The following is a 26,712-nucleotide window of genomic DNA, read 5'->3' as shown; positions in this document are numbered from 1 at the left end:
TTTCTGTACTGCCTGGTATCCACACCGTACACGGAGTTAATCCAAGTGCACCTCTTGCACTTGTAGCCCATTTCCACATTATTGTGGATTTTCTGCTCCGGTTCTCTCATGGCTCTTTGCAGTGATGTCTCCTCCTGTCTCCTGCAGACCTCAGTTCGTTCCGCGGTCAGTAGGGGGCAGCAAACATACAGCAGCACAGAGTTTGGGAAAGAGCAGTCTCACTTGTCTTCAGCTTCGGGGCGGAGTGTCTCGGCTGCAGTGTTTGTTTGAGTGGGTTAGTCGCTGAGATGGGGTTCATTTTTTAAATTTGCGTTTGTGAAACAATTTTCTTCGTTTTAAAGCTTTTCCGGGGACTCACGTGAGTAGGCAAGCCGAGAGTTTGATTGGAAATGCATATCATTTACCAGATCAAACACAACGCCGCTCTTTGTGTAGTTTTGTGTGATTGTGTTTTTAAACCCAGCCTCGGTTACAGTCTGCTGCAGACAGGAATGGAAGGCTCGGGTGATACTGTACTATAACTTATAGTATAAATGCTGTCCAGCTCTGTCTTTCTCTACAATGCAGTGTAGCACTGTAAGTCAGGCATTGTGTCATCATCCTTGGTATTATTATAAGATTTTCTTTAAGCTATCTAGCACTTTTCCCGAATGATTGCAAAGCTCTGTACATATTGCAGAGGATCCACTCCATCCTTTACTAAAGCCCAGCAACCCCACTGCACTGCTGATCCAAGGGAAGAGAGAGAAACTGCTGCTCCGGGTGAATTAAGGAGGAACATCAGGGAGGACAGAGTGTTTAAACCAAGAGCAGAATTTAGCCAGGACATCCCGGCTGCTAAGAATAGTCCCATGTTATCGTTAATGCCCACTAACACTTCGGGTCCTGGTCAGAATATCTCGTCTACAGGACAGTCCCCTCCCATGCTGGGTCATGGGATTCGGAAATTGGGGTCCAGAGGGAAGGGCATCACCTGACCTGACCTTGCTTTTCCCTGTTTACACTCTATCTCCGTCTGATGAAGTGTTACTGTACTGGGGTATCCTGTTACAGCATCTTAATGCCCTGGCCTGTCTCCTCAGCGCTGTAACCAGGGTGTCCTGCTCCAGGTGTTGGCAGGTCTCAGGATGGCCTCTGCTCAGCCGCAACAGCCTGTCCTCACAGTGGAACAAGCCAGAGGTGAGAGACACCAACCGACCTGGAGCTCCAGGACAGTCCTACTCCCAAACCCGCTTCAGTTGTTTACTGTTTCAGAGGGCATACAGTATATCTGTCGACAGCCCCCTAATAAAACACAAGGCCCTCAGCACTGGCTGGCAGTAGAACTGCAGTATCGAACATCCTGCTATATTTTATATCACATGTGCGGTAAGCAGTGATGTTCTTTGTCTGGATCAGAGGGCAGAACCCTCCTCTATTCCAGTTCTCACAAAAATACATTATTGACAGTGATTTGAAACAGCTTTAAATCAGGAAGAAAAGCTCAGATCTGCAGCATCTGAAGAATGTTGGACTGTTGCCCTGTTCAGTCACTGTAACAGTCTGTAACAATGCAGTGTATTCTGTTCTGTGCTTCAGCTGGGACAGTGTGAAACAGTGCTGCCTGTGTTGCAGTTGGGACAGTGTGAAACAGTGTTGTACAGGGCCTGGTGTGTCTCACAGTGCTGTCCTGTGTTGCAGTTGGGACAGTGTGAGACAGTGGGATAGAGGACCTGGTGTGTCTCACAGTGCTGTCCTGTGTTGCAGTTGGGACAGTGTGAAACAGTGGTATAGAGGGCCTGGTGTGTCTCACAGTGCTGTCCTGTGTTGCAGTTGGGACAGTGTGAGACAGTGGGATAGAGGACCTGGTGTGTCTCACAGTGCTGTCCTGTGTTGCAGTTGGGACAGTGTGAAACATTGTTGTACAGGACCTGGTGTGTCTCACAGTGCTGTCCTGTGTTGCAGTTGGGACAGTGTGAGACAGTGGGATAGAGGGCCTGGTGTGTCTCACAGTGCTGTCCTGTGTTGCAGTTGGGACAGTGTGAGACAGTGGTATAAAGGGCCTGGTGTGTCTCACAGTGCTGTCCTGTGTTGCAGTTGGGACAGTGTGAAACAGTGGGATAGAGGGCCTGGTGTGTCTCACAATGCTGTCCTGTGTTGCAGTTGGGACAGTGTGAGACAGTGGGATAGAGGACCTGGTGTGTCTCACAGTGCTGTCCTGTGCTTCAGTTGGGACAGTGTGAAACAGTGGGATAGAGGACCTGGTGTGTCTCACAGTGCTGTCCTGTGTTGCAGTTGGGACAGTGTGAAACAGTGGGATAGAGGGCCTGGTGTGTCTCACAGTGCTGTCCTGTGTTGCAGTTGGGACAGTGTGAAACAGTGGGATAGAGGGCCTGATGTGTCTCACAATGCTGTCCTGTGTTGCAGTGGTGCTCAGCGAGGTGATCCAGGCATTCTCAGTGCCAGAGAACGCAGCGCGGATGGAAGAAGCCCGAGAGAGCGCCTGCAATGATATGGGCAAGATGCTGCAGCTGGTGCTGCCTGTTGCCACACAGATACAACAGGAAGTTATAAAAGCATATGGCTTCAACAATGAAGGAGAGGGTGAGAGTGCAGTTAATACTGACAAGATACCTACATGAGCACTGTGATACTGTAGTCCTGCTCAGAGAGAGGGGTTAATACTGACTCACTACCTACATGAGCACTGTGATACTGTAGTCCTGCACTGAGAGAGGGGTTAATACTGACTCACTACCTACATGAGCACTGTGATACTGTAGTCCTGCACAGAGAGAGGGGTTAATACTGACAAGATACCTACATGAGCACTGTGATACTGTAGTCCTACTCAGAGAGAGGGGTTAATACTGACAAGATACCTACATGAGCACTGTGATACTGTAGTCCTGCACAGAGAGAGGGGTTAATACTGACAAGATACCTACATGAGCACTGTGATACTGTAGTCCTGCTCAGAGAGAGGGGTTAATACTGACTCACTACCTACATGAGCACTGTGATACTGTAGTCCTGCACAGAGAGAGGGGTTAATACTGACAAGATACCTACATGAGCACTGCAGTGCTGTAGTCCTGTTCAGAGAGAGGGGTTAATACTGACTCACTACCTACATGAGCACTGTGATACTGTAGTCCTGCACAGAGAGAGGGGTTAATACTGACAAGATACCTTGTCTTGTCAGTATCTTGTCAGTTAATACTGACAAGATACTGACAAGATACCTACATGAGCACTGTGATACTGTAGTCCTGCACAGAGAGAGGGGTTAATACTGACAAGATACCTACATGAGCACTGTGATACTGTAGTCCTGCACAGAGAGAGGGGTTAATACTGACAAGATACCTACATGAGCACTGTGATACTGTAGTCCTGCTCAGAGAGAGGGGTTAATACTGACTCACTACCTACATGAGCACTGTGATACTGTAGTCCTGCACAGAGAGAGGGGTTAATACTGACAAGATACCTACATGAGCACTGCAGTGCTGTAGTCCTGTTCAGAGAGAGGGGTTAATACTGACTCACTACCTACATGAGCACTGTGATACTGTAGTCCTGCTCAGAGAGAGGGGTTAATACTGACTCACTACCTACATGAGCACTGTGATACTGTAGTCCTGCACAGAGAGAGGGGTTAATACTGACAAGATACCTACATGAGCACTGCAGTGCTGTAGTCCTGTTCAGAGAGAGGGGTTAATACTGACTCACTACCTACATGAGCACTGTGATACTGTAGTCCTGCACAGAGAGAGGGGTTAATACTGACAAGATACCTTGTCTTGTCAGTATCTTGTCAGTTAATACTGACAAGATACTGACAAGATACCTACATGAGCACTGTGATACTGTAGTCCTGCACAGAGAGAGGGGTTAATACTGACAAGATACCTACATGAGCACTGTGATACTGTAGTCCTGCACAGAGAGAGGGGTTAATACTGACAAGATACCTACATGAGCACTGTGATACTGTAGTCCTGCTCAGAGAGAGGGGTTAATACTGACTCACTACCTACATGAGCACTGTGATACTGTAGTCCTGCACAGAGAGAGGGGTTAATACTGACAAGATACCTACATGAGCACTGCAGTGCTGTAGTCCTGTTCAGAGAGAGGGGTTAATACTGACTCACTACCTACATGAGCACTGTGATACTGTAGTCCTGCACAGAGAGAGGGGTTAATACTGACTCACTACCTACATGAGCACTGTGATACTGTAGTCCTGCACAGAGAGAGGGGTTAATACTGACAAGATACCTACATGAGCACTGTGATACTGTAGTCCTGCTCAGAGAGAGGGGTTAATACTGACTCACTACCTACATGAGCACTGCAGTGCTGTAATCCTGCTCAGACGGTTGCAGGTGCCAGAGTGACAGAGGCAGTATGTCTGTGGTTACACAGTACCCGAACAAAGTAGAGGTGGAGGAATTGTATAAAGAGACTGATGGCTGATCTAATACACAGAGAAGCAGGAATGATGGATGCCCTTCACAGAGGTAAAGATTATAGATATTTATCATAGGACCTAGCACAATTGACATCCACAATAGCATCATTTTGTCGGTCGAATACATTTGTGATGGAAATGCCAAAATACTGTATATCAACCAAAACCATAATTATTCCATGTAAATTTAATTGTTCCATTTGTATCAACGTATAAAAAAAAACGTTCAAACTAAGAGGAGGGAATGTAAAATCTGACTCTGGCCAGGGGTCATTACTCCTGAGTGGGCCTGAGTGAATTTTAAACAGACACCTGCTATTGTATCTGACACCTTCAAAAGAACCTAAAGGCAGGGATAACATTATCAGTAACAGCCACTGTACCAAAAGTCAAAATGTTTTTTTTTTTATTCCAGTCTGATTGGTAATGGTCATTTATAAACCTCCTTTCGTGATAGTAACACAGGGTGACCACAGCTGGATTCTGATTGTAAAACCTGCTGTAACACTGTTGTAATTGGGGACACTGTGGGGAATATACTTTGTGGTGTGTCTGTTTCAGTGTTCTCCAGAAATGCCCATTTTTGTAACAAATTAAACGACTAATCTCAAATCTTCACTGAACTATGTTGCGACTCCTTGACTTCTCCTTACAGGATAAAACTGCAGATGCACTTATAGTATCTGGGCTGAATGGCCTGTTTGGGTTTGAAATTTCTTTTGTTTTAGTTAATGCGGAGGTGCTGTGTTGGTTATTGCTACGTTGTGTTTTTAGGTGTCCTGAAATTTGCCCGCCTCGTGAAGATGTACGAGTCTCAGGACCCGGAGATCGCTGCCCTGTCCGTCAAACTCAAGTCTCTCCTTCTGCCACCCATGTCTGTTCCACCTGTGGGGGGCGGGATCACAGCTTCTTAGATGGGCCTGTATGTCATTTCCTCTGCGTTAAATTTTTTTTTACTCTGGTGAGACTAGGGTGGAGTGTGATTTTGCAACATTCCATATATACAGTGTATTCATTGTCATATAGATTGTCCGGGTATAGTTTTATCAAACACTAATGAAAATCTTTTTGTGACCATTTGTAATGCAGGCAGTGCAATATAAAATGTCTGAGTTTATTAAATTATGTTTTGTGCTCCTAAGATGAACATTGTTTCTTCTGTTTACAAGCCTTGTAGAATACAGCAGTAATATCCTCTATGACATGTCTTTTTTTGCCTGCTCTCTGCTGGCTGGTGCAGATGACGTAGTGGGTTGGTGGCTGTGGAGCAGCAGCCATGTGCTGGTCAAGAGTCCTGAACAGAGAAGCGCATTAGGAGATGTGCTGCTGCAGGTATTCAAAATCTGCAACATCCCTGGCAAACTCAACCCAGCACATCTCGACAGTGAAACGAGACCTAGAGGACAAGTGGAAATCACGTAGAAGTGCATTTAAAATCAAGCTTAGACTGAGTGTGGAATGAGCCACTGCCAAGTTTTTGAAACTGATGTCTTGGCTTTTTTCAAGAAGTGGCTGGATGAGAGCTTGGGCTCACTGAACTCCTGGCAGCCGGTCCAGATGAGCCGAATAGCTCCTCCTGTGTCAGTGTCCTGCTGCGAGTCACACTTCTGCTCCCATTACGATCCCAGGCAGCAACTTTGTTTCAGTGCAACAGTGCTCCACAGCCTCAGCAAGAGGGGCCCAGTGCACATTTTTCTCCTCAGCTGTGGCACTTCCAGTGCTCACTCACTGCATAACAGCATGCTGTAGGTGTCAAGTCACGTCACGGGCAACCACATTGCCTTTGAATAGCAATGGACTACCCCGATACTTTCTGAGCTTTAATGAACCAGCGCACAAGTGATCCACATCGCTGACCCAGTCCCAGGTTCTGCTGCTGACCATGAGCGGTTCCCCTTGAGTTCGTCTTCCTGTCCCTGCTCTGGCAGTCAGTACCCCCCTGTCCTCTGCACACCTGCAGCTCGTCAGTGAAGACTCTGGCGGTGCCCATCACCTGCTTGCCGAAATGAGCCGTATCTTTATCTCCTCAAAATAAATGAGTCTTAGTCTCCATTCAAGTGCTCATCAAAAGGGAACTTGAGATCCAGATATAGTACCTTTGGACATAAAATAATTCTGCTTTATTCTGGTTTAAGATTTATCCATTTTTATTTCAGGGTGAAAGTGATTACAAAATACTCACATTTAAGAAAATTAAAACCATATGAAGCCTAATGCTGATGTAGAAACCTTTCCTTACCAATAAGGGGCCACACTTACACTGTGCAGAGTCTGCCCCCTGGTGGAAATGATGCTGAAAATGGCCCCAGTCATCTCAACAGTCTGTGCCCTGCAGACAAACTGAACGTGTTCTCCTCGTACCGGTGGGGCCTGACCTCAGGAACTCGACTGCTGTTTGCGAGGTAAATGTCCACAAAGAATAAGAGCTCTAGAGCTCCGAAGCCTTTTGATGGCCAATGGCTGGAAAACCAAGGCTCACGTTCTCAGTACATACAGACCTCATCCTCTGAGCTGCGCAACAGCTGCATATCCCTCATCGCACAACCGCAGACAGACCCTCGTCTTCCCCGAGGCGGTTTAGCCCGTGACTCTGTGCTCACAGCTGATCTTGGGCCCCGCCTGTTGATCGCTCCGTTCAAGAGCGATGAAGCCTGGATGGCCACACTTGGAAAGCGTGGCACGTGTTGCGTAACCCCTGGTTTGGAAACTCAAGGAAGGAGATGAAGGACACCAGATCCGAGGGTGGGCAATTCATGTCTTGGTGAGGGATGAGATGTTACTAGAGGACGTCTGGTGCGCGTGTTGCCCAACTGGAGTTGGGAGGAGGGAAAAATCGGTCTGCCCACGTGGTCCGACTCAGTCTGTCGAGGCCTGTGCTCATTAGATAACCCACAAGTACAGCCATTGCTGCTCTAGGAGAGGGCAGCGCAGTCTGGTGAAGGGGTCACATCTCAAAGTGCCTGTAGATGCTCTCCACGTACTCCAGCACCCTCTGCCAGTCTGGACCTCCTGTGCTCAGCATCTCTTCCACAGTCTGCAAGAGACAAAGCCCGATTCTGCTGCAGTTCTCTTCCTCCAGGTCCTCCCAGTCCAGAACCCACTCAAGATTTCATGACTGCCTAAATAATACTAGAGCGTATCAAACAGTTTGTGCTTAAAGGGAGTGTCCTTCTGGTTTGAAGTGTTTCCTTCAGAGGGTTCCCAGGCAGACAGTTCTGATGGACTGTACAGTCCAGACACAAGGAACTGAAACACATGCCCAGGGGTATATAGTACTTAAAAAGTAGGATAGATGCTGCAAATTGTGACTGGAGGGGTGTTCCTAATCAGTCTGGACATTTCAGAAATGACATTTCATACTGTTACAGTGACGGGGAATACTAATTCTTACATCGAATAGAACAATCCAAAACTGGAGAAATCTCTCTCCGCCTTGTAGAGAGTGGAGGGAACAGAGAATGAACTACCATGAAACTGATACTCTGGACCTTTTATAAACAATGAAGCCTGCGCTTTATTCAATACTGACTGACAGAAAAGCAGTGGACCTCGATTTGAAATGAACTTTGTTCATGTGCATTAGAATAAAGATTTAGCTTTGGGACATATTCCAGCACTATGCAACATGTGGGCTCTTTCTGGGCTGACACCTGCAAATGTGTACAATATCTTTCAGAAAACGGGGATTTAGGTTTTATTTGAAGGAAAGAGCTTTGAACCCCAAACCCCACCACATCAATCCCCACCAAATCTCCCCATCAAAGTTACTGCTGTGTGCTGCCGAGGAGCCTTACCAGAGACGAGGGGACCCCCACGCTGAACCCCGTTCTGAAAGCGAGCTTCAGATTCTCTCTCTGAAATAAAGCATGGAGTCATGTCAAACACTTGTCTGTCTTGGCCTGAATGCAAAGTTGGCCTCATCTGACCTCCAGCACCAGGCTCTGGGCTTGTTTGTGTGTCGGAGTTGGGTTCAGAGGAACAGACTCGCACACAGGCCTCTCCTCCTTAAGGCTGTGACCTCCCTCGCAGGATGGGACTAAAACGCACTCGACCTCATGTGCTCAGTCTGAACTCTCACAGCATCTTGACAGTTAAAAATCTCCCTGTAAATCAGCCTTTTTGACAACACTTCTGGTTCAGGTGGTACTCTTCACACAGAAGCAGGCCACAGCACTTGACAGTGTTGAATTATGAAACAAGCCTCATAAAAATCAAGTTACAGGTACAATTTCACAAAGTTCCGACCACAGATAATTGGGTTCAGTTAAACCGCTGCTTATAAAATGAACAATTTATAAGTGCAATTTACTTCACATTTTCAATCCAAACTCTAAAGCCCAGTTTGAAAAGAAAGTTCAGCTGTCCTCTCTCAAGCATTCCAGGAGTGTGTGTGCATACAGGAGGAAATGTATCCATCCACTTAAAAACTCCTGCGGATTCTGCTCAGCTCCTAATATCAACTCGTCCTTCCTGTGTGAAGTTCACTGAGAAATGCACATCAGCTCTAGGATGAGGAATTGCACACAGTACTGTTTTGGACCAGAGAGGGTCAATTTATGAGCTTTCTGGATATACAAAGAGCCGAGACACAGGAGCAGCCAGCAGCCCTGTCCTAAAGTATTTCTGTTTGCCGGGAGGGAGCCCTAGCTCTGCAGCTCCAGAAGCGCTCAGACACTTACCGGGTCTGCGGGGCTCAGGCTGCTGTAGGCGATGTGTCCCGGCAGGTAGGTGTGATAAAGAGCACAGAAAGCCAGGCCATCCGCCCAGCTGCTGCTGAAGTTGGTGATGTCAACATTCTGGACAGAGGGAGCAGGGACAGGATTACACAGAGACAAACAGCTACAGGCACTGTTCTGGACAGAGGGAGCAGGGACAGGATTACACAGAGACAGCTACAGGCACTGTTCTGGACAGAGGGAGCAGGAACAGGATTACACAGAGACAGCTACAGGCACTGTTCTGGACAGAGGGAGCAGGGACAGGATTACACAGAGACAGCTACAATACTATACAATGGAAACTAAACACAAGGTGTTAATCTCACTGATACTGCGAGTAGGAATTTTCAATCCACGCTACAATGAGCAAGATTTACAGAAGTGTGAGAAAAATAATGGCCTTCCCACGTCTCACTTGAATCCAGCCCTGACCTTGTTTCCAGAGCACCTTTTAAAAGACAGAATCTCCGCCTCCCATCATGCCCTAACTGGAACTGTTCCACTCAACCTGATGCCCACCAGTCATGGAGATGAGCACTGAGCACTGAGCACTGAGCACTGAGCACTGAGCACTGAGCACTGAGCACTGCTTCACCATGGCTGGCCTCTGATCACGGGAACAAGTCAAGGCAGGGGAGGTGCGACAGTGCCCATCACAGAAACATCTGGAATAACTGCTCAGCAGCCTCGGACAGGCCCGAGCGTCGCCGCCCCGCTGCCGGGACGGGCCTCCGCTCGAGCGGACAGCGGCTCACCTCGTAGCCCTTTGTGCGGCTCTGACACCAGTGCAGCAGCGAGTTCCTCTTGGAGCCCCCGTGTCTCCGCAGCAGCGAGTTCACGCCCCCTCCGGACCTGGGAGGGGCAGGACATCGTGACGACAGCACCCGACACCCACCACTGGACAGGAGGCTCGTCCCATCCTGGGCTCGGCCCCACAGACCCACACCCACACGCCAGACTCCCATCGGTCTCATCCCCACGTGCCACGGACCCACCCCGGGCTCAGCCCGACACGCCACAGACCCACACCCACACACCACAGACCTCCACGCCAGACTCATCCCCCACACCGGACTTGGCCCCACACCCTAGGGACCCACAATCCTTCTGTGCAAGACCGGACTCTTCCGCTCAGTTGCAAGTTTTCAACTGGGACCTCTTTTCTGTGCCACTGTGCTGTATCAGGGTTGACCACTGCGGTTGTTGTACAGTTTTGAAAATGGAATAAGCTCCCAAAACTTGTTTTTCCCCCCCTGAGTCAAAGCAATCACTACAGTGAGGAGAAGGTGAAACAAACAAGCCCAGACAGTATGTTGAACAGCTGCAAGCCTCTGAGCCCCCTGGTGGTGATTCACATACTGTATTATTTCTTACATGTGACCTTTGTCAGAAAAACACAACAGCGTTTTTGTCTGCTTTTTACATTTCATTATGAACATTGGGAGTATGGGGTACAAAATGGTGGCAGCTCGGCTTGTCTAGCTCATTTGGTCACTAACGACCAACTAATATGGGAATCTCCAGCTGTTTCTTGAATGAAACCAGGTTATTGGCTTCAACAACATGACGGGGGAGTTTGTTCCAGACTACCACAACCCTTTGTGTAAGGAAATGCATCCTGGTCTCAGTTTTAAACACACCCAGTAGTTTCCACTTGGTTTTCAAGTTTCACTGTTGATTCCAAAATCCTCTGGGTTCCTTTAAATTCCTGTCATTAATAAAGTGCTGCAGAGACCTGCACTAGGATCACCGCTCTTTATACTAATGATCTAAATTCTGAGAATTCATCAAGTTTGCAAATCTCAAGAATTTTCTAGCAACTGCAAACACTGGAGATGCTACATATTAAATTGAAAGTGATGGATATTACATAAAATTCAATACTGGCCAAACACCAGTAGATGACATTTAATAACAACTACTTTCACTGCCTGCGAACAAAAATCATTTGGGTGTTCATGTTGACAACCCTCAAAAGCAGCCCGGTGGATCTGGTCAGAGTGAACAGTGAAACGTGAACCAGGCGCCACAAGTGGAAGCTGTTCTACGTGAGAACAGGAGGCACTTCTTCACTCAAAGGGCTGTGTTGTCTCGTTTGTGAACGTCCTTATTTCATAATGGACTGACTTCAAAATGGAAGTAGCAAAGTAGTGACAAGAATAATCCACAACACTATAAGTGACAACAAAGTAGTGCATTGGACAATTGTATGTCTTAATATTGTATGCTTTTAACTACAAAATAGGTCAACAGTGATAAATACGCTTTTGAATTCCATCTACAATCTACTCTGCAAGCAGAAACTTTAAGCTCAGCTTTTCTCATGTGTTTTATCTCTGTTTATCTCTTACTGGTACACAACATTCCGTACTGGTCTTTACGGAGTGTCATTGGCCAGGTATTTGCCTAGACCTGAATTCGGTCTATAGCCAGAGGTCACGAATCCGTCGGGAGCAGATCTCAAGATAGCGAGAAGGTAGGGAATCTGCTGGCTCACCTGCTTCTACTGCCCAACACCATTCCGGTATCCCTGGACACGCTATTCTGTTGACTGAGAGGCAGAATGTCTTTTTGACTATCTGAAATAAACAAGATTGGCCCACCAATTAATCTCTTGACGTGAGTTCCACTAACATCGGACAGTCTAATGTCAGAGGGGTGGCTGTCACCTAGGACCCCTATGAGCATCCCCCCCCCCAACATAAAAGCACAGCCTCCTGCTGCAGTAAGCCCCTTCTGTATGAAGACACAAGGCTAAAGGGCACAGCAAGCTGCTGATAACCTCTATAAGGTCCATACCCAGCCAACAACAGACTCCAACCCCACTAGTCCCAGTCCATCTCTGGTCAAATCAAGATGAGCTTCACTGCCATAAATTCACACAAGTGGCGCCCAGTCACTGGGATGGGAGGTAAGTGTAGTGGGAGTGCTTTGATGACCAACAGAGGGGTAAAATATGGTATTCTAATCCTGCACTGTTCTCCCGTCTCAACACACAGGTGTGGAGAACTAGGCTACAGCAAGCGCAGCCTCCTAAGGTCATTACTGACAGGCAGCAGAACACAGTCACCCGCTGGAACAAATACTGTGGCAATTCCGGACACGCACATTCCTGTGGAAGTCAACGCTGAACATACTCCTACAGCAGCTCAATGCTCTCTCACACACACACAAACAGACCTGCAGCAGAGGCAGCACAGCTCCCCGGTCTCTCTTCTGAGGTCTCTGTTCTCCTCCCCCTCGATACGCCTTCGGGATTCTGTAATTATAGCATTACAGCAGCGATCGCGGTTACTGTGCGGTGGAGGAAGGCCGAGGAGTGACAACACCTTCTACTGTAGCACCGCCTGCGTGTTCAAGCCATAAAGAGGAGCCTCGACGAGGACAGCCCACAGCAGAGGGGGCAATACCACACATCCCACTGTCCCATCCTGCTCTCTTAAACGAGAAATTCGGTCTAGAAGTTTCCTCACCAAAAGGCAGGTTGTACAATTCCTGGATTGTCCGGTGTTTTTTTACATGGTAGGCTGCAGTACTTAAGCGCATGACTATAATCCTTCTGACCACATGCTGGGGTGCACTGCAGGTACTTTCTATATAATGTACTCACAACATTTACTGCAGTAATCGGACAGAAAATACGGTTATTTTTAGGGGACAGCAGCAGTCCTGAAAGCCCCGTGTGAAACAAACTAGGAGCTTCTCTCAGGGTGACCCCGATACCACATCCGACCCCCAAGTCAAGGAGACAGACACCGCCGGGTCTGCTGCAGAATTCCCCGATTCCCATCTTCACATCCTAAATCCTGACATTCGGTCCTCGTCCTGGAGTCGCAGTCCAGGAGTCCCTCTTCAGGTTTCATTTTGTGGCGTAACCCAGGAGGAGACGCTCCAGTCATGAAGCGCTTGCAGGTTTGAGCTTAATACCAGATTAATTCGTCCAACACTTTCCCCAGCTGTTACAGAGAATTAGAAAGCCTGCAGACACGATCTGTGCTGTAATCCAGCCCGAAATATACAGTATATTTATTTATTCCGATCACTGTGTTGGTACTTTCTCCAATTCCAACTGTGGAAAAGGAATGTGCAAACTGTTTTTGGCCACAACACTGCACTGCACAGTGAGAATGAGGACCTTCCAGGGCCAGTCGACTTTTAACACCATGCGAGTTCCACAGCGGGAGTCAAGGAAAAAGCTAACCACACCCTGTGGACCCCCTGCTCGAACCAGAGGGTCGCTCGGGGTCACTGGCCTCACAGCTCACGTCTGAGCGACGGCGCTCCAAAGACATTTATTGCAAGGAAGAAAATGAGACGCCTACGGTACCTGTCGCTGCGATCCAGCTGTGGCCGTCAGCCCGAGGGAGGGGTGTAGAGCCGACGGACGCTCGGGAGACAGCGAGGGTCTGGAGAGGGTTCTGAGCGACACCGGCTGTCGTGCGTCTGGCGCCCGGCCCCTGTAACGGCAAACCAATGAGCGCTACCCTGGGCCAAGCAGAGCGACTCATGCGTACAAGCAGCATCAGAAAAGGAGCTGGAGATCAGGAACGGAGAAAACCACAAGGGGGCACAGGACTATCAGATTCCAAAAACTCACATCACAAAACAATTTCAAGTAGGTAGCTGTGTCAGCGTGCGCAGGCTGCGAAGGAACAAGTCAATTGTTCTTGTGAGGCAACAGTGCTAACCACTGTGCCAACATGCCACCTACCAGGAGTCCTGTGGTGGGAAATTCCGATGTCCTATATTGCAGAATCCTCACACTAAAATGCTTTCTTGCGAGTTAGAGATGCACATTAAGAGTAAGAACATTGATTCTTATTCACTTCTGGGCATCCTAGATTGTAAGAAGAGAGATTTAGCCCTGAGTCATATCCATTATTTTCACTATGACACAACAATTCTCTCTCTTTCACCCGTTCTAGGTCATGCAAATGACCATCTGGGTGACCGAAGCAAGGTCAGATTCTGGACGGCATTGATTGTACAAGTCTCACTGGTGTATGTTGTGCAACAATGTGTTGTACAGTTGTGTCATTTCGTTTTTTAAGAAATAGTTGTAAATCTTGTCCAAGTTTCAACCAAAATTTATTACTTATCACCAGATCCCTGCCAGAGAATAAACCAACCCGTTTTGTGTAAGGCTCAGGTTATTTCCTGCTCACGGTCTTGTAACAGTAGAAATGTCCTCTCTGCGAGCGGGACAGAGGATGGGACTGCGCTTTCTACCTACGGAAGGCCCCGCTCACCTGTCCTGGTCTGCTATCCATTCCCTTGCCCTCTGAGACTTCAGTCCTCGAGAAGACGCCTTGCTGTCATGGCTGCGTGTTTCTCTCGTCCGCTCCAGCCTGAGAAAGCTCCTCTGCTCTCCCTCTCCCTTCTGCTGATGCTCCGTTTGTGTGCCGTGCGGCCTCGGCTCACTCGTTCCTGAGCCCTGCCTCTCTGGCCCACGCCTCTCCCCTGAGCCCTGCCCCTCTGGCCCACGCCTCTCTCCTGGCACCGCCTGGTCTTTCAGAGGGTCCGGCTCCAGGGTCGCACACCTCCTTTTCAGAGCAGACAGCTCACTGCAGGTCTTGCTGTGCCTCTGCCTCAGTTCCTCCAGCTCCCGTTCCAGCTCTGCCTGCCTCCCCAGCGCCTCCCGCTGGGACACTCTGAGCGCGCTCAGCTCCTCCTCCGCCTCCGTCTTCAGCCGGTCGGCCACGGACACTGCCACCTGCAGGTCAGACTGGAACTGCAGCCACTCCATCCGCTCCGCCTGGGCCCAGATAAAGGGAGAGAAGGATCAGTCACCCAGTAGGTGCCACAGGGAGAGAGGAGGAGGAGGAGGAGGGGATCGAGTGTCACCAGTTATGCTTAGGAAGGAAGGATCATGCTTGTTTCTCTCCTTTTGGACTAAAACGCTAATATACATTGTGCATCTCTGGAAGAAGTGTCTCAGCTATTTAGTAAATCTATTTATGAATTGTAAAATAGAGTTTCCCTCTGTTCCAGCACCATGACCAGAGCAAGGAGGAAGACTGCGGGACCAGCGATATAGCAGGATCTCACTACAGTAAGAGGTGAGAGGGTGCGACACTACTGAAACAAAAATAATCAGTTCAGAAAACTTCAAACTCATCATGGTTTGAAAGAATCTGGAGGTTCACAGAACTGAAAAAGCTGAACAGCTTAGAGATTCCCCCAAAAAAATCAGCCAACAAAACTTTTTGAGGAGGGGAACACATGGACATAGGACCTCTTGGAGCCCTTGGCTCTGACAAGAAGGACATTTCAGTAGAGAGACTTTCAAGTCAGTTCAAAAGCAAACAACCGAGTCGTTACTGAAACGCTCCAAGTACAAGTCTCTGCTTGTGCTGCTCGGATGATTTCCCAAAGGCCTAAGGTATGTGAGGCCCCAGTGACAGAGGACAATGAAACGCAGCCGCCAGGAGAAAAGCCTTGTTCTGACAGGAGCACAGCCCAGCAGCAGCTCCCGGCTCCCAGTTTCCAGCCCCCTGCCCCCAGTTTCCAGCCCCGTCTCCTGCTCAGCAGCAGCTTCCGGCTCCCAGTTTCCAGTTTCCAGCCCTCAACCCCTGCCCACAGACCCCTGCCCCCTGCCCAGCAGCAGCTCCCAGTTCCCAGTTCCCAGTTCCCAGTTTCCTGGCCCCTGGCCCCAGCTGGTACATTCCTCTGGTGCAAAAAGAGGGTCTGTTGTCCTTCGATTGCAATTGGGTCAGAAATTCTTTAGGTCATATTTCCAGGGAAACTGCCGAATCCCAAAACCCTTGTGCAAATGTGGAACAGCACTGTCTCCACATACGGGGACCCTTGAACTGTCAGACATGTTGTCCTGCAGAAATACAGAAGATTCAGCCAAGGGCAATGACTTTCAGAGCAATGTTGTCTTCATTTTTCTTTAAACTTAACAATGTTTCTTGTCTTTAAATTTTAATAGCAGCTTTCAGGAAATCGAGATTTGGCTAAATGTTCCAACAATTTCATCCATCTTCTGTTCACAGGTCTATCTACAGCCAAAAGGCTAATTTCATGAGGTTGAGGGGGTGCATGCAGGCGCAGAAACAGATCTTCAGCAAAGAGGTTTGACGAGGTTTCATTTCGGTCATTTACAAATGAGCGACGATGGCCACCTGCTGTCGCTCATCTTGAACGCTTCTTTGATTGGCTCCTCTTCCCTTCTGTTTTCTTTCCAATTAGCTCCCAACTCGGTCATCTCGGTCTTCTCGTATTTGCTGCTGGTTCTGTCCCGTTTTCACAGTTCCTGGGACCTGTGGGGCTTCTCTTCCTGAGAGGCTCCGAGCCGCAGGTCTCGCTATCCCGGGCCAGGCCTGGACCAGAGCCCAGAGTGTGGGTGTGGGAAGGGGTGGGAAGGCCCCAGGCAGAGGGAAACCGCAACAGGAAATTACGAAAAAACTGGAACTTCTCTGAGCCTCAAGAGGACTGGAGTAATTCCTTTGGAATTGCAACTGTTCGAACTGTTACTGCAGCTCCAAATCCAGACAGAAAAAAGAGTCACCCATTTCTTTCAACAACAGAGAGAAGCATTGGTATCAGGCCCTGGTGCTTCTGTTCATTTCATTTAATACTTCACATTTGGATGCCGATATTCTGCTTCTATTTTACATCTGCTTATTTGAATACTGCAAGGCTCCCTCTCTCGAAGGCAGCTTCTGTACTCACTGTGCACAGCACTACCTCATCTTTCAACAGCCGCTCCAGAGTCCCAGGAATCAGAGCGGAGCACTCAGTACTGAGCAAAGAGCTGGGGAGAGTGGGCTTATGAGGAACAACTGAACACAGTGTCTTCAAGAAGGATCAGAATTAGGCCCTGCAGTCTGGGACAGCTCTCCCACACACACCTGTGTCCAATCAACACCCCTACTGTCTGGGACAGCTCTTTAAATAGTATTAATAGTCCCCGTGTACAGTTTCAGGAGTCAAGCCATGAGAAGCATTCAGTACATTGGGTGGGGATAACAAAAGATCAAAAGCAAAAAATTCCAAAAGAAAAGTCCAATTTTTGTTATCCAATATTACCAGACATTTTAACCATTGATGATACCCAGTGTCCTGGATAAATCCTGTTTTGTACTGCCTGTCCAGCTTTAAATTCCCCCCTAATCCACTTGGTGCAGCAGTTTCTCTCTCCCCCCTGATCTGCGAGTCTCCCAGGTGGGGTTAAACTCTTAGTGGGGGGTGAAACTGGAATTGTATCTAGTACTCCAACGGGGATGAGACGGCGCAAGGCCCTGCTCAGAGTGCAGAGACACCAGCTCACCCTGATAGTTTCTTTCAGACTCTTGACCTCCGCCAGCAGCTCCTCCCTTTCCTCGAGCAGCCTCCCCGCCAGACCTGCAGAGCAAGCAGACAGCCGGTTAGTAACAAAGTCCTGGAGGGGCAGAAGGACACATACAGAGGAGTGCTTGGTACAGCACGTACGTCAGAGTGACCTCGGACACCACATTTTGACGCGACCAACTTTTAATTTCTGAATGGACTGCCGACAGCTTCAAACCGAGAGGAGACCCCCCCAGCACAAGTCCACCACAGCTGTTCTAATAAGCCGACTCCCACTATACAGCAGTTCGACCCACACCTGGTTTCACAAACTGCACGCTCGTCCGCCTACTGAGGCAGTGAAGCGGACCGATTTTACCGTGCAAATCGGTTTGCTTTACCGCTTCATTAGGCACATGAGCGTGCGAGTTGGTAAAACCGCAAGCCAACAAGCGCGGGATACCACAGCTCCTGCTTCGGCTTGTAGGCAAGACTGGAATTCTGAAGGGGCTCAACCGGGCACCGCAGGGCGTGTCTGAAGAGAAGGAAGAGCCGGCGTACTGCCCCAGGTCTGGTCAGTGTCAGCCACAGCAGAGCGCCGCCCTCACCTGCGACGCTCAGGGTGCCGTCCCAGCCCGGGTTGGGACCGAGAGAGGCCCCTAGGCGACCCAGGAGCTGCTCCAGTGAGAGGGCCGACTCCTCGGCCAGGCTGCAGTCCTGCTCCGACGACTGGTCCAGCCCGCTGTCCTTCTCCACCCACTCCGCCGGGCTGCCCGTCCCAGTCGAGGCGTCCTCCGGGGGGCCGCCCCCCTGCTGCGCGGAGGGGGGGCCGCGGCGGGTGTCCTCACAGAGGGGAAGGCAGCGGACGGCCCCCGGGGGCGCTCGGGGTCCCCTGGCTACGTCCTCTACCCCTCGATCGAGCGACGTCCAGGGCTCTGTCCCTCCCGCAGTCCAGCGCCCCCCGGGGCTCCACTCCGTTTCCTGCGGCGTCTCCTCCGCGGGCTGCTCGGGGGCAGAGCGGGGGGGTGGGCAGGGCAGAGAATGGACAGGAGGCGTCGCTGGGGGTGTGTGAAACGCGTCGCTATCCGCGGGTGCTTTTCCAGACTGCTGGTGCCCTGGGAAAAGACATTCAGGACATATGGGGAGCAGGTATTACCCAGTTTGCACCGCCCGGCTCTCGGCTCGAGCTGCTCGGAGGCGGTGGGGTTCCGTCAGAAGGCAAGAGAGCCTCGGCGTCCTCACGCCTCAGTTCACCGGCGTGTGTCCGACTTCACAAGGCGCCTCAGAAATGTGCCTTCTCTACATTGTTAAACTGCAGAGCAGGATGTGAATGAGTAAGCACAGAGGAACGGAGACACACATTCATCTTTTAATAATAATAATAATAATAATAATAATAATTGCTTACACTTATATAGTGCTTTTCTGGACACTCCACTCAAAGCACTTTACAGGTAATGGGGACTCCCCTCCACCACCACCAATGTGCAGCATCCACCTGGATGATGCGACGGCAGCCATAGTGCGCCAGAACGCTCACCACACATCAGCTCTCAGTGGGGAGGAGAGCAGAGTAATGTAGACAGTTCATAGAGGGGGACTATTAGGAGGCCATGATTGGTAAGGGCCAATGGGAAATTTGGCCAGGACGCTGGGGTCACACCCCTACTAAGCTAAGGGGTGTCAAACAAGGTCCATGGGCTGGGTCTGTCCTGATAGACTCATCTGTTGGTTCTGTGTTGTAGGTACTGCCGGAACCTCAGTCAGGATTTAATGTGCACCTTATCTGAGCCTGCAGAGCCCACACAGAGCTCCCCGAGGTTCAGTCTCAATTTCTGATGTCTGATGATTTAGTCTGACAAGTGTCAATGAACCTGCTGGATTTCTGATCCCAAAGGGATATTCTTGAGCTTAGTAATAAGGGCCCTGTAATTCATTTATAAAAGAAAAATGAGAGAAAACTATATTCCTTCATCAAAGTGAATAATAAGTTTACATGGGATTTGCCCAAGAGCAATAGCAATAGTTGAAAGTCATTTTTTTGCAATTCTTAGATAGCCTATTTTTTTTGTGAGGTGATGTTCCTTTACTCTTCCAGCTTTCCAGGTAAAAAACACTGAAACTGCTGATAACAAAACACACTGACAGTCTCATCAGTCTCTCAAACTAATTCCAGAGCCTAAACAATTCAGTCCTGCAGTTGTTGATCTATTGACAAGTAAGAGTTGCACATTTTCTTTCACCTGTTGTTGAACGGAGTGTCCCAACAATATTGTCAACAGAATATTTACATACTGCACGAAACTATGTTGAATAATTACACTTAATAATGCTTACACAAATCCCAAACTCAGTTGTAAGGGGTAAGTTGCTAAATGGGTATTTAATGAAGATTCAATGACTGTAAAAGGCACTTTAGAGGGTATGTAAGCTGTTGTAAATTATCACCAAAAATACAAAAGGAAATGGCCTGATTGAATTCCAATTATATCCAGGTTGGCCCATTACAGATAATGAGTCTGGCACCCCTGTAATAAGAACCTAAAGTTTTAAAAGATCACTATTTTTAAGAACTACCATAGTCACTAGACGGCTGAAGATTTACATCTAGAAAACGGATAATGATCAGTAGCCATGACCCCCAAAATCGAAAACGGATCAAATGGATAAATCAAACAGGTACTGGAAAAGAGAGGAATATCAAGACAAGGAACACCACTCTGAATACCTGTGTGCACAATCGAGAACATAATAGCATCACAGCTCACAGCATGGGAAGAATGATCTGCAGCACTCATCAGAACACCCTCAGACAGAGTACTGAAGACACTGAAGAGCAACGCGCAGTTTTGTAAATTATTTTAACTCCAGATTTCTGTCCGTGCTCCAGAAACAGTCAGCAACCCTGCAGCAGTTTAAACTGCTGTGCAAAGGAGGTCTGATTAATCTTCCTGCACAATAAAGCAAACGGAGAGCAGTGGGCTACAGAAAAAAAAACAGGAGGCCGAAGCCCAGTGTATCTACAGTGAGAGACTTCGGTGTGACTGCATCCTGCTGCAGCTTGAAGCAAAATTCCTGTTATCACCACAGCGTCTCGGCAAATTTACTCGGCTCTGAGGAGCCACAGATCTCGCCAGTGTCTTCTAACAGCTGTGAAAATGGCAGCTGCAGTGGATCAGTCAGCTACAGCTCACCTGCTCTGAAGGAAGATGAAGTTAGGAACCACACCAGATTTGAGGATTGAATATTCCCTTTGTTCTCAGCAGGAAACATCCCAATATACAGAGCCCAGGAACGCTTTGAAACAGCGTGAGAAATCGGGGCAACCCAATGAACTTCAGACATCATCACAGGCTGATTAAGGAGACAAATGTGTGGACTCACCACAGAGTAAACTAACCAGGCTTTAGTCAGCACTTCTGAATATCAATGCATATTCCATGCAGCAGCTACAAAGAGCAGTGAGCAGATTTCCTAGGTTTATCCCATTTAATTTCAAATTTGCAGATATTCCCAAATTTTGAGGTTTTGTGCTCGATCCACTGGAACTTAAATCAGCACAGTCCATAGATGGAACTCTTCCCTCGTTCGCTGCTGACAGGATGTTCTTTGGCACATATCGAGTGGACCAGCATGCTTTTCCTCATTGTTCACATTGTAACCCAGAAGGATCAAACCGTTTGATAATGGCTCCAACGCTATTAGTTTGAGTATCATTGTAATCCCTGAATGTTGTCAAATTTAAAATTCATACTCAACTCAATATTCTTCCCACTGCCAATTTTTCTCAAGAACAATCTGGGAACAGGTCGTGGCAGCTCAGTTACTCCAGATTCTGATGAGTTTTAAGTCTATCAGTGTGTACACACACGTGTACACAGAGAGAAGGCACTGAAACAGCCCACTTTAAGCCAATTAATGATTCACCCATGACCTCCAGCTCTTTGCAACTTAATATCCTTTCCAGCTGAAGATCTTAGAAACCCCTGGGGCTAGATGGGGGCTAGATGGGGGCTAGATGGGGGCTAGATGGGGGCTAGATGGGGGCTAGATGGGGGCTAGATGGGGGCTAGATGGGGGCTAGATGGGGGCTAGATGGGGGCTATACTCATTTTTATATATTCGTATGTTTTTTTTAATCTAATTCAAAGCATCCTACTGCCACAGTGGCTCAGGTATGTATGGGTCATTGGCACATCCCTCCATTCTTTTGACAGCTATTTGACTGCCAGGAGACAATTCATAATTCTCAGATGTTGCGCCACTTTCTCAGGGTGTTCCACAGGGCTCTGTGCTGGGACCTGTAGTATTTATATACGGACGTACTGACTCTCGGTTAGATTCTCCAACCTGGACCTGGGCGTCACTGCTGTTCAGATGACTTTCAAATTTAATTGCAGACCAAATCAGATACTACTTCTACACTTATAAGGTATCTGTCTAACACCAACGTGGACTATAGTAACACTGGGGTTCTTGCTCATAGCCTTTGACCATCAGGAGACCTTAGCGTTACTGCTGAGTGGTCAAATCAAACCACATGTGAAATTTAGAAACCTTGGTATTAATTACTTTTGGCACTGCGTGATTATGTGAAGCTCATGCAAAGTAAATTATAAAGGCATCTTTCTACTAAATGTGAAACACTGGTCAGTTAAGACTTCTACCCTGCATGCCCGATTGAAATACTGACAATTAGACTACAAAGGAACAGTAACGGTTCATTCCATTCAGAAAGGTGACACCTGAAAAACGCTCCACAGCCAAAACCTTGAGTTTTTCTTCACCTTTCAGCATGAAATTAAGTTTACCTGTTCCTTTGCAGCCTATGCATGCTGACACAGCTCCCTACTCAATCATGATTAGACTACCCCATTACATAGGGTGTATCTACTAAGGCAAATAAGAGGTGCAGAATTTCTCAGCTCCTGTTTTTACTAAACCACCCTGCATTGGCACCAGCCCCTACCTGTGATCACTGCATAGGCTACCCCTGAGAGTAAGTGCGTTTTAACAGTCTCCTACTCGGGTACAAGGACCTGGACACCTTTCAGGGCATCGTATGGTCTTACTGTACGATTACAGGCCAGCCCAGCATATTCAGGCCCTTCCGCTCTGCCAAAGACCAGCCAGCAGGTGATGGGCCGCCTGTGTGTAGGACCACACATGTGGAGCTCACTGCTTACATTCTGCAACCTTTAAATTTTAACTCACTTAGCACTAAAACCTTATCATATGGTTACATTCTTCATTTTATTTGGTTAATTCACATGAGTTTTTTTTTCGCCTTCATTTTACTCCGCTGTGCCTTAGGTACAGGAACGGTTTTTAAAAGTGCTCATAATAAAACAGAGTTTTTAATAGAATCATACACCTAACCATTTTACCACAAACCCTTATCTTTTTATCTGAATGGCTATTCAATGTGGACGGCTCAACACTGTGTAAAATACACCTCTCACTCCTTCATAGATTGACTGCAATGAGCACCTCATCCAGCCTGAGCCTGCCCCTGCCCGAGTCCAAAGGTCAGAGGAAGCTTTCTGCCAGTGCGTGTTCATGCAGGCCCTGTGGACAGGGTCGCACTGGGCAGGAGCGCAGATATCGGGCTCTTACCTTCAGAGAGGAGCCCGTCCTTGGTATTGAAGTTTCCCATGAGGACAGTGTGGTGTGGATAACAGCTCTAACCCGTCTCTCCTCCCAGAGGCCCAGGCAGCGGTGCTGTAGATCTGTGTCTGGGAGCGTCAGTCTGTCCTGAGAGCAGACAGCAGCTCTGACCCCTGTCTCTCCTCCCAGAGGCCCAGGCAGCGGTGCTGTAGATCTGTGTGTCTGGGAGCGTCAGTCTGTCCTGAGAGCGGACAGCAGCTCTGACTCCTGTCTCTCCTCCCAGAGGCCCAGGCAGCGGTGCTGTAGATCTGTGTGTCTGGGAGCGTCAGTCTGTCCTGAGAGCAGACAGCAGCTCTAACCCGTCTCTCTTCCCAGAGGCCCAGGCAGCGGTGCTGTAGATCTGTGTGTCTGGGAGCGTCAGTCTGTCCTGAGAGCAGACAGCAGCTCTGACCCCTGTCTCTCCTCCCAGAGGCCCAGGCAACGGTGCTGTAGATCTGTGTGTCCTGCAGGCAGACAGCAGCTGCAGTCAGTGCAGTGGACAGCACATACAGACAATTAAACAGGACTGTTTTGCTCACCCGCAGCATCTGTCAATGTGCTGCACTTTAAAAAGAAAATTGTGATCCCTCCCGCGTCCAAGACAAACCTGTTTTCATGTCTTGTATTAAATCCTGCTTGAGCACCGCTTAATCACTCTGAGCCATGATTGGATGATTTATATTTTATAGAAACGTATTCCAGCAGCCTGTTGCAGACAGAACACAATTTCTAGTGATGTGCTGCACCTCCAGGGTTTGTTCTGGCAGTAAAAATACATCTGAAATTTGAATGCGGTTTCCAGGAGGGAACGGAGACCGAGACTGGGACCGGGTGAAATTTGTTTAGCGAACCCTCTCTGACCCTGCCATCGGCCACGCAAGCCAGCCAAGCCGCGTTTCCGCCTGGGGACACAGAGCTCATCGACCCTCCGGCTCAGAAAGGAGCAGGAAAGAGCACAGAGGCTCAGAAACGCGTCCCTGGAACGGTGTTCAAGCAGGGCGGCGCTTTTTTGTTGTAACATCCAGTAAAACATTACCAGGTGCTACATTTGTCTAGTGAGGATGCCGTAATTGGGATTGTACCTATCTGTTTCCCTTTTTAAAAATCACAAATTGGAACGTGTTTCCCGGTGTGACACTGACGGCTCTCGAAGCTTTTTTTATCCGCAGTGTGTAATGTCTCCTGTTTCTGTCTCGGACGTGTGATAAAATCCCAGCGTCATGTTCACTTAATAAAAACTAATTTCACTTCTAGTTCACAAGTTCACACTGCTGCTCCCACATTTGTTCACTGAAGCTCTTCAATGACCAAACCCAGCCTTCCAGCGGCAGACCATATATTTTACACTGGCAAGCGTTAAAATTCAGCTTATTACATCGTTCCACACTAAACTATGATGATTATTATAATACTATGAGTCCTAATCAGCAGGAAAGTGACTGACAGGGTCGCCAAGTTCTCTCACCCGGTACAGCGAGTCGGCAAGTCCTGCAACACGCCGGGCTCACGGCCACACACCTCCAGAGAGCAGCGGGGTGACTGCGGTCCTCTGCGGCTTCTGCGGTCCCGTCCTTTCGGGTTGATATCAGCCCTGGTGCTGCTCGTCCTCCCCGCTCTTGACTGCTCCGCTCCCCGTCTCATTCCCCGCTCCCCAAGGTGGGAGTTTCTCGCTCTGTCGAGGAGGGTGTGTGTGAAAACTCGGCGCTCAGGAATGAAGGAAGCGGCTCATCCGAAATCCGTACTCCCGACTCCGGAGTGGGATCCTGCGAAAAGGGCCGGAATTGAGCAAGACGAAAATACCGACAGCAAACATCTAGACTGAAGGAAAAACCAGCGGTGAGCCCTGAAGATCGAAACGAGAAAAAGGGATCCAAGTCTGCTTAAGAAGTAGAAACACGTACACAGCTTCAACAGCAGGGACTGCTCTCCGCCCAGAGTGAGACCAGCGCAGGTGTCGCGGTTTAGCGCTTCTGATCAGCGATAATACAGCAGCCTGGTGCGCAGCGGTTACCATCGTTCAATTTCGGACCTGGGGTGCTATCTGTGTGGAGTTTGCATGGCTTCCTCGTGGTCACATGGGTTCCTCCGTGTGCTCCGGTTTCCCGCCACAGTCCAGAAACATACTGGTGGGTTTATTGGAAATGTATTGGAATGAAACCTACTGTATGTGAAGAAGGAAGAATATACAAACTTAATTCAGATAGTACCCCAGGAATTGAACCCAGAGCCCTGGAACTGCAAGCCAGCAATGCTAACCACTGCATCAAAACGCCATCCTAGTCTGGAGTCTCTGAATGTAAATCAGAGAAAAGGCTCTGACATAGACTGGAATCTCCTGTCTAATCTGGGTACATACAGTACTGTACACATCACAGCACTCAGACAGAGGTGTCTCCTGTCTAATCTGGACACAAACACATCCCTGCATTCTGACACAGACTAGTTTCTCCTGCCTAATCTGGACACAAATATATCAACGTTCTCACACTTGGGTTGTTGCTGAAAATACCTACAGTAGCTGCTTATGCATTATGGTTAATGTATGAAACTAACTGCCCAGTTTTGTCTAGATTGTGGAAGAATAAGATTTTTTTTTAGCATAAAACTGAATCACTGTGTATTGTGCTCCTGCTGAGTCCAGAGAGGAGTGTTGTTCTTCAAGAATGCAAACCATGAACAGGTGGAGACAGGGAAGGTGTGATTTTTCCTGACTGAATTCTCAGAGAGTCACTGAGCCCTGACACAAACACTCCTTGCCTCACAGGTGTGTCTAACACATGTCTGATAGGCTGAACGCCTTCCTCTCTTTAATTTTCTCATGGGCGTGTTGTTGATTTTTGCTACTAATTTTAAATAATCAGTTATCATTATTTTTTTGGAGGGGGAGAGGGGACCATTGCATGAATGATATTCTTCACACAAGTTCCAAATTGTTTATGTTTAAAGCAAAACTCCAACGAACTGAACTCCACAGCAGGCTGTGTTATCTGGTGTTTCCAGGTATGTTTTGATCAGCAGAGAGAAACTCTCACATAATCTCTCTCTCAGTGTCAGCAAAACCAAAGAGCTGGCCATGGATTTTAGAAAGCAGGGGGTGGACCACACACCTATACACATCAGTGGGGTGGCTGTAGAGATGCTTAGCAGCTTCAAGTTCCTGGGTAAATTCATCACTAATGATTTAACGTGGTCCCAGCATGTAAGTGGAGCTACAAAGAAGGCACAACAGCGCCTTTACTTCCTCAGACAGTTGAAAAAATGTGGTCTATCTTCAGCTGTCCTGACCATATCTTACAGGTGTGCTACTGAGAGTGTGTTCACGTGTGGTATTAACGTGTTTGGCAGCAGCTCATTGTCTGACTGGAAGGCGTTACAGGGGGTGATCGATCAGCCCAGTCTATCATTGGAGTAGAGCTCCCCTCTGTTGTGGACATGTTTACAACTCGCTGTCTCAGGAAGGCTGGAGGTATCGCTGAGGATACCAGTCATCCTGGTTTATCATTTTTCTCCCCCCTCCCTCTGGTAAGCATTATAGGAGCATAAAGGCACGAACGTCCAGATTCAGACAGTTTCTTTCCACAAGCTGTCAGATAACTGAAATCTACCCCTTCC

The 26,712-nt window shown here is 48.4% G+C and overlaps 2 protein-coding genes across 4 annotated transcripts; one reads left to right on the top strand and one right to left on the bottom strand.

Moving 5' to 3' along the window:
• The first annotated feature begins 227 nt into the window (after positions 1 to 227).
• grcc10 (gene rich cluster, C10 gene) lies at positions 228 to 5,603 on the top strand. The gene is made up of 4 exons (XM_069178587.1): positions 228 to 358; positions 1,083 to 1,179; positions 2,407 to 2,583; positions 5,237 to 5,603. The coding sequence occupies exons 2-4, from the start codon at positions 1,128 to 1,130 to the stop codon at positions 5,374 to 5,376; spliced, it is 369 nt and encodes a 122-aa protein (XP_069034688.1). The 5' UTR covers positions 228 to 358; positions 1,083 to 1,127; the 3' UTR covers positions 5,377 to 5,603.
• A 988-nt stretch (positions 5,604 to 6,591) lies between these two features.
• Positions 6,592 to 25,090, bottom strand: LOC107078412 (cytospin-A). 3 transcript variants are annotated; one of them, XM_069178584.1, is made up of 13 exons: positions 25,002 to 25,090; positions 24,566 to 24,863; positions 23,071 to 23,564; positions 18,063 to 18,569; positions 17,456 to 17,529; positions 14,430 to 14,935; positions 13,508 to 13,637; positions 12,361 to 12,439; positions 11,678 to 11,759; positions 9,936 to 10,032; positions 9,142 to 9,258; positions 8,257 to 8,316; positions 6,592 to 7,496 (listed from the first exon to the last, which is right to left on the bottom strand). In XM_069178584.1, the coding sequence occupies exons 3-13, from the start codon at positions 23,108 to 23,110 to the stop codon at positions 7,407 to 7,409; spliced, it is 1,782 nt and encodes a 593-aa protein (XP_069034685.1). In that variant the 5' UTR covers positions 23,111 to 23,564; positions 24,566 to 24,863; positions 25,002 to 25,090; the 3' UTR covers positions 6,592 to 7,406. The 3 variants fall into 3 exon arrangements, with proteins under 3 accessions (XP_069034685.1, XP_069034684.1, XP_069034687.1); XM_069178583.1 differs by lacking the exon at positions 25,002 to 25,090 and having other exon boundaries at positions 24,566 to 24,992; XM_069178586.1 differs by lacking the exon at positions 25,002 to 25,090 and having other exon boundaries at positions 24,619 to 24,992.
• Positions 25,091 to 26,712: the final 1,622 nt, after the last annotated feature.

The sequence above is a fragment of the Lepisosteus oculatus genome, chromosome 2, assembly GCF_040954835.1.
Source record: "Lepisosteus oculatus isolate fLepOcu1 chromosome 2, fLepOcu1.hap2, whole genome shotgun sequence".
Taxonomy (NCBI): domain Eukaryota; kingdom Metazoa; phylum Chordata; class Actinopteri; order Semionotiformes; family Lepisosteidae; genus Lepisosteus; species Lepisosteus oculatus.
This window is presented reverse-complemented; position numbering and strand designations above follow the sequence as displayed.

What these genes read in the sequence shown, in the direction of transcription:
- grcc10 (XM_069178587.1), top strand. Translation starts at nt 1,128, where the DNA reads ATGGCCTCTGCTCAGCCGCAACAGCCTGTCCTCACAGTGGAACAAGCC. An exon ending in CACAGTGGAACAAGCCAGAG is followed by an intron (nt 1,180 to 2,406) that starts GTGAGAGACACC and finishes CCTGTGTTGCAG; the next exon opens with TGGTGCTCAGCGAGGTGATC. An exon ending in CTTCAACAATGAAGGAGAGG is followed by an intron (nt 2,584 to 5,236) that starts GTGAGAGTGCAG and finishes TTGTGTTTTTAG; the next exon opens with GTGTCCTGAAATTTGCCCGC.
- LOC107078412 (XM_069178584.1), bottom strand. Translation starts at nt 23,110, where the DNA reads ATGGGAAACTTCAATACCAAGGACGGGCTCCTCTCTGAAG. An exon ending in CGGCACCCTGAGCGTCGCAG is followed by an intron (nt 17,530 to 18,062) that starts GTGAGGGCGGCG and finishes CTTGCTCTGCAG; the next exon opens with GTCTGGCGGGGAGGCTGCTC. An exon ending in CTGTGCTGCCTCTGCTGCAG is followed by an intron (nt 11,760 to 12,360) that starts GTCTGTTTGTGT and finishes TGTTTATTTCAG; the next exon opens with ATAGTCAAAAAGACATTCTG.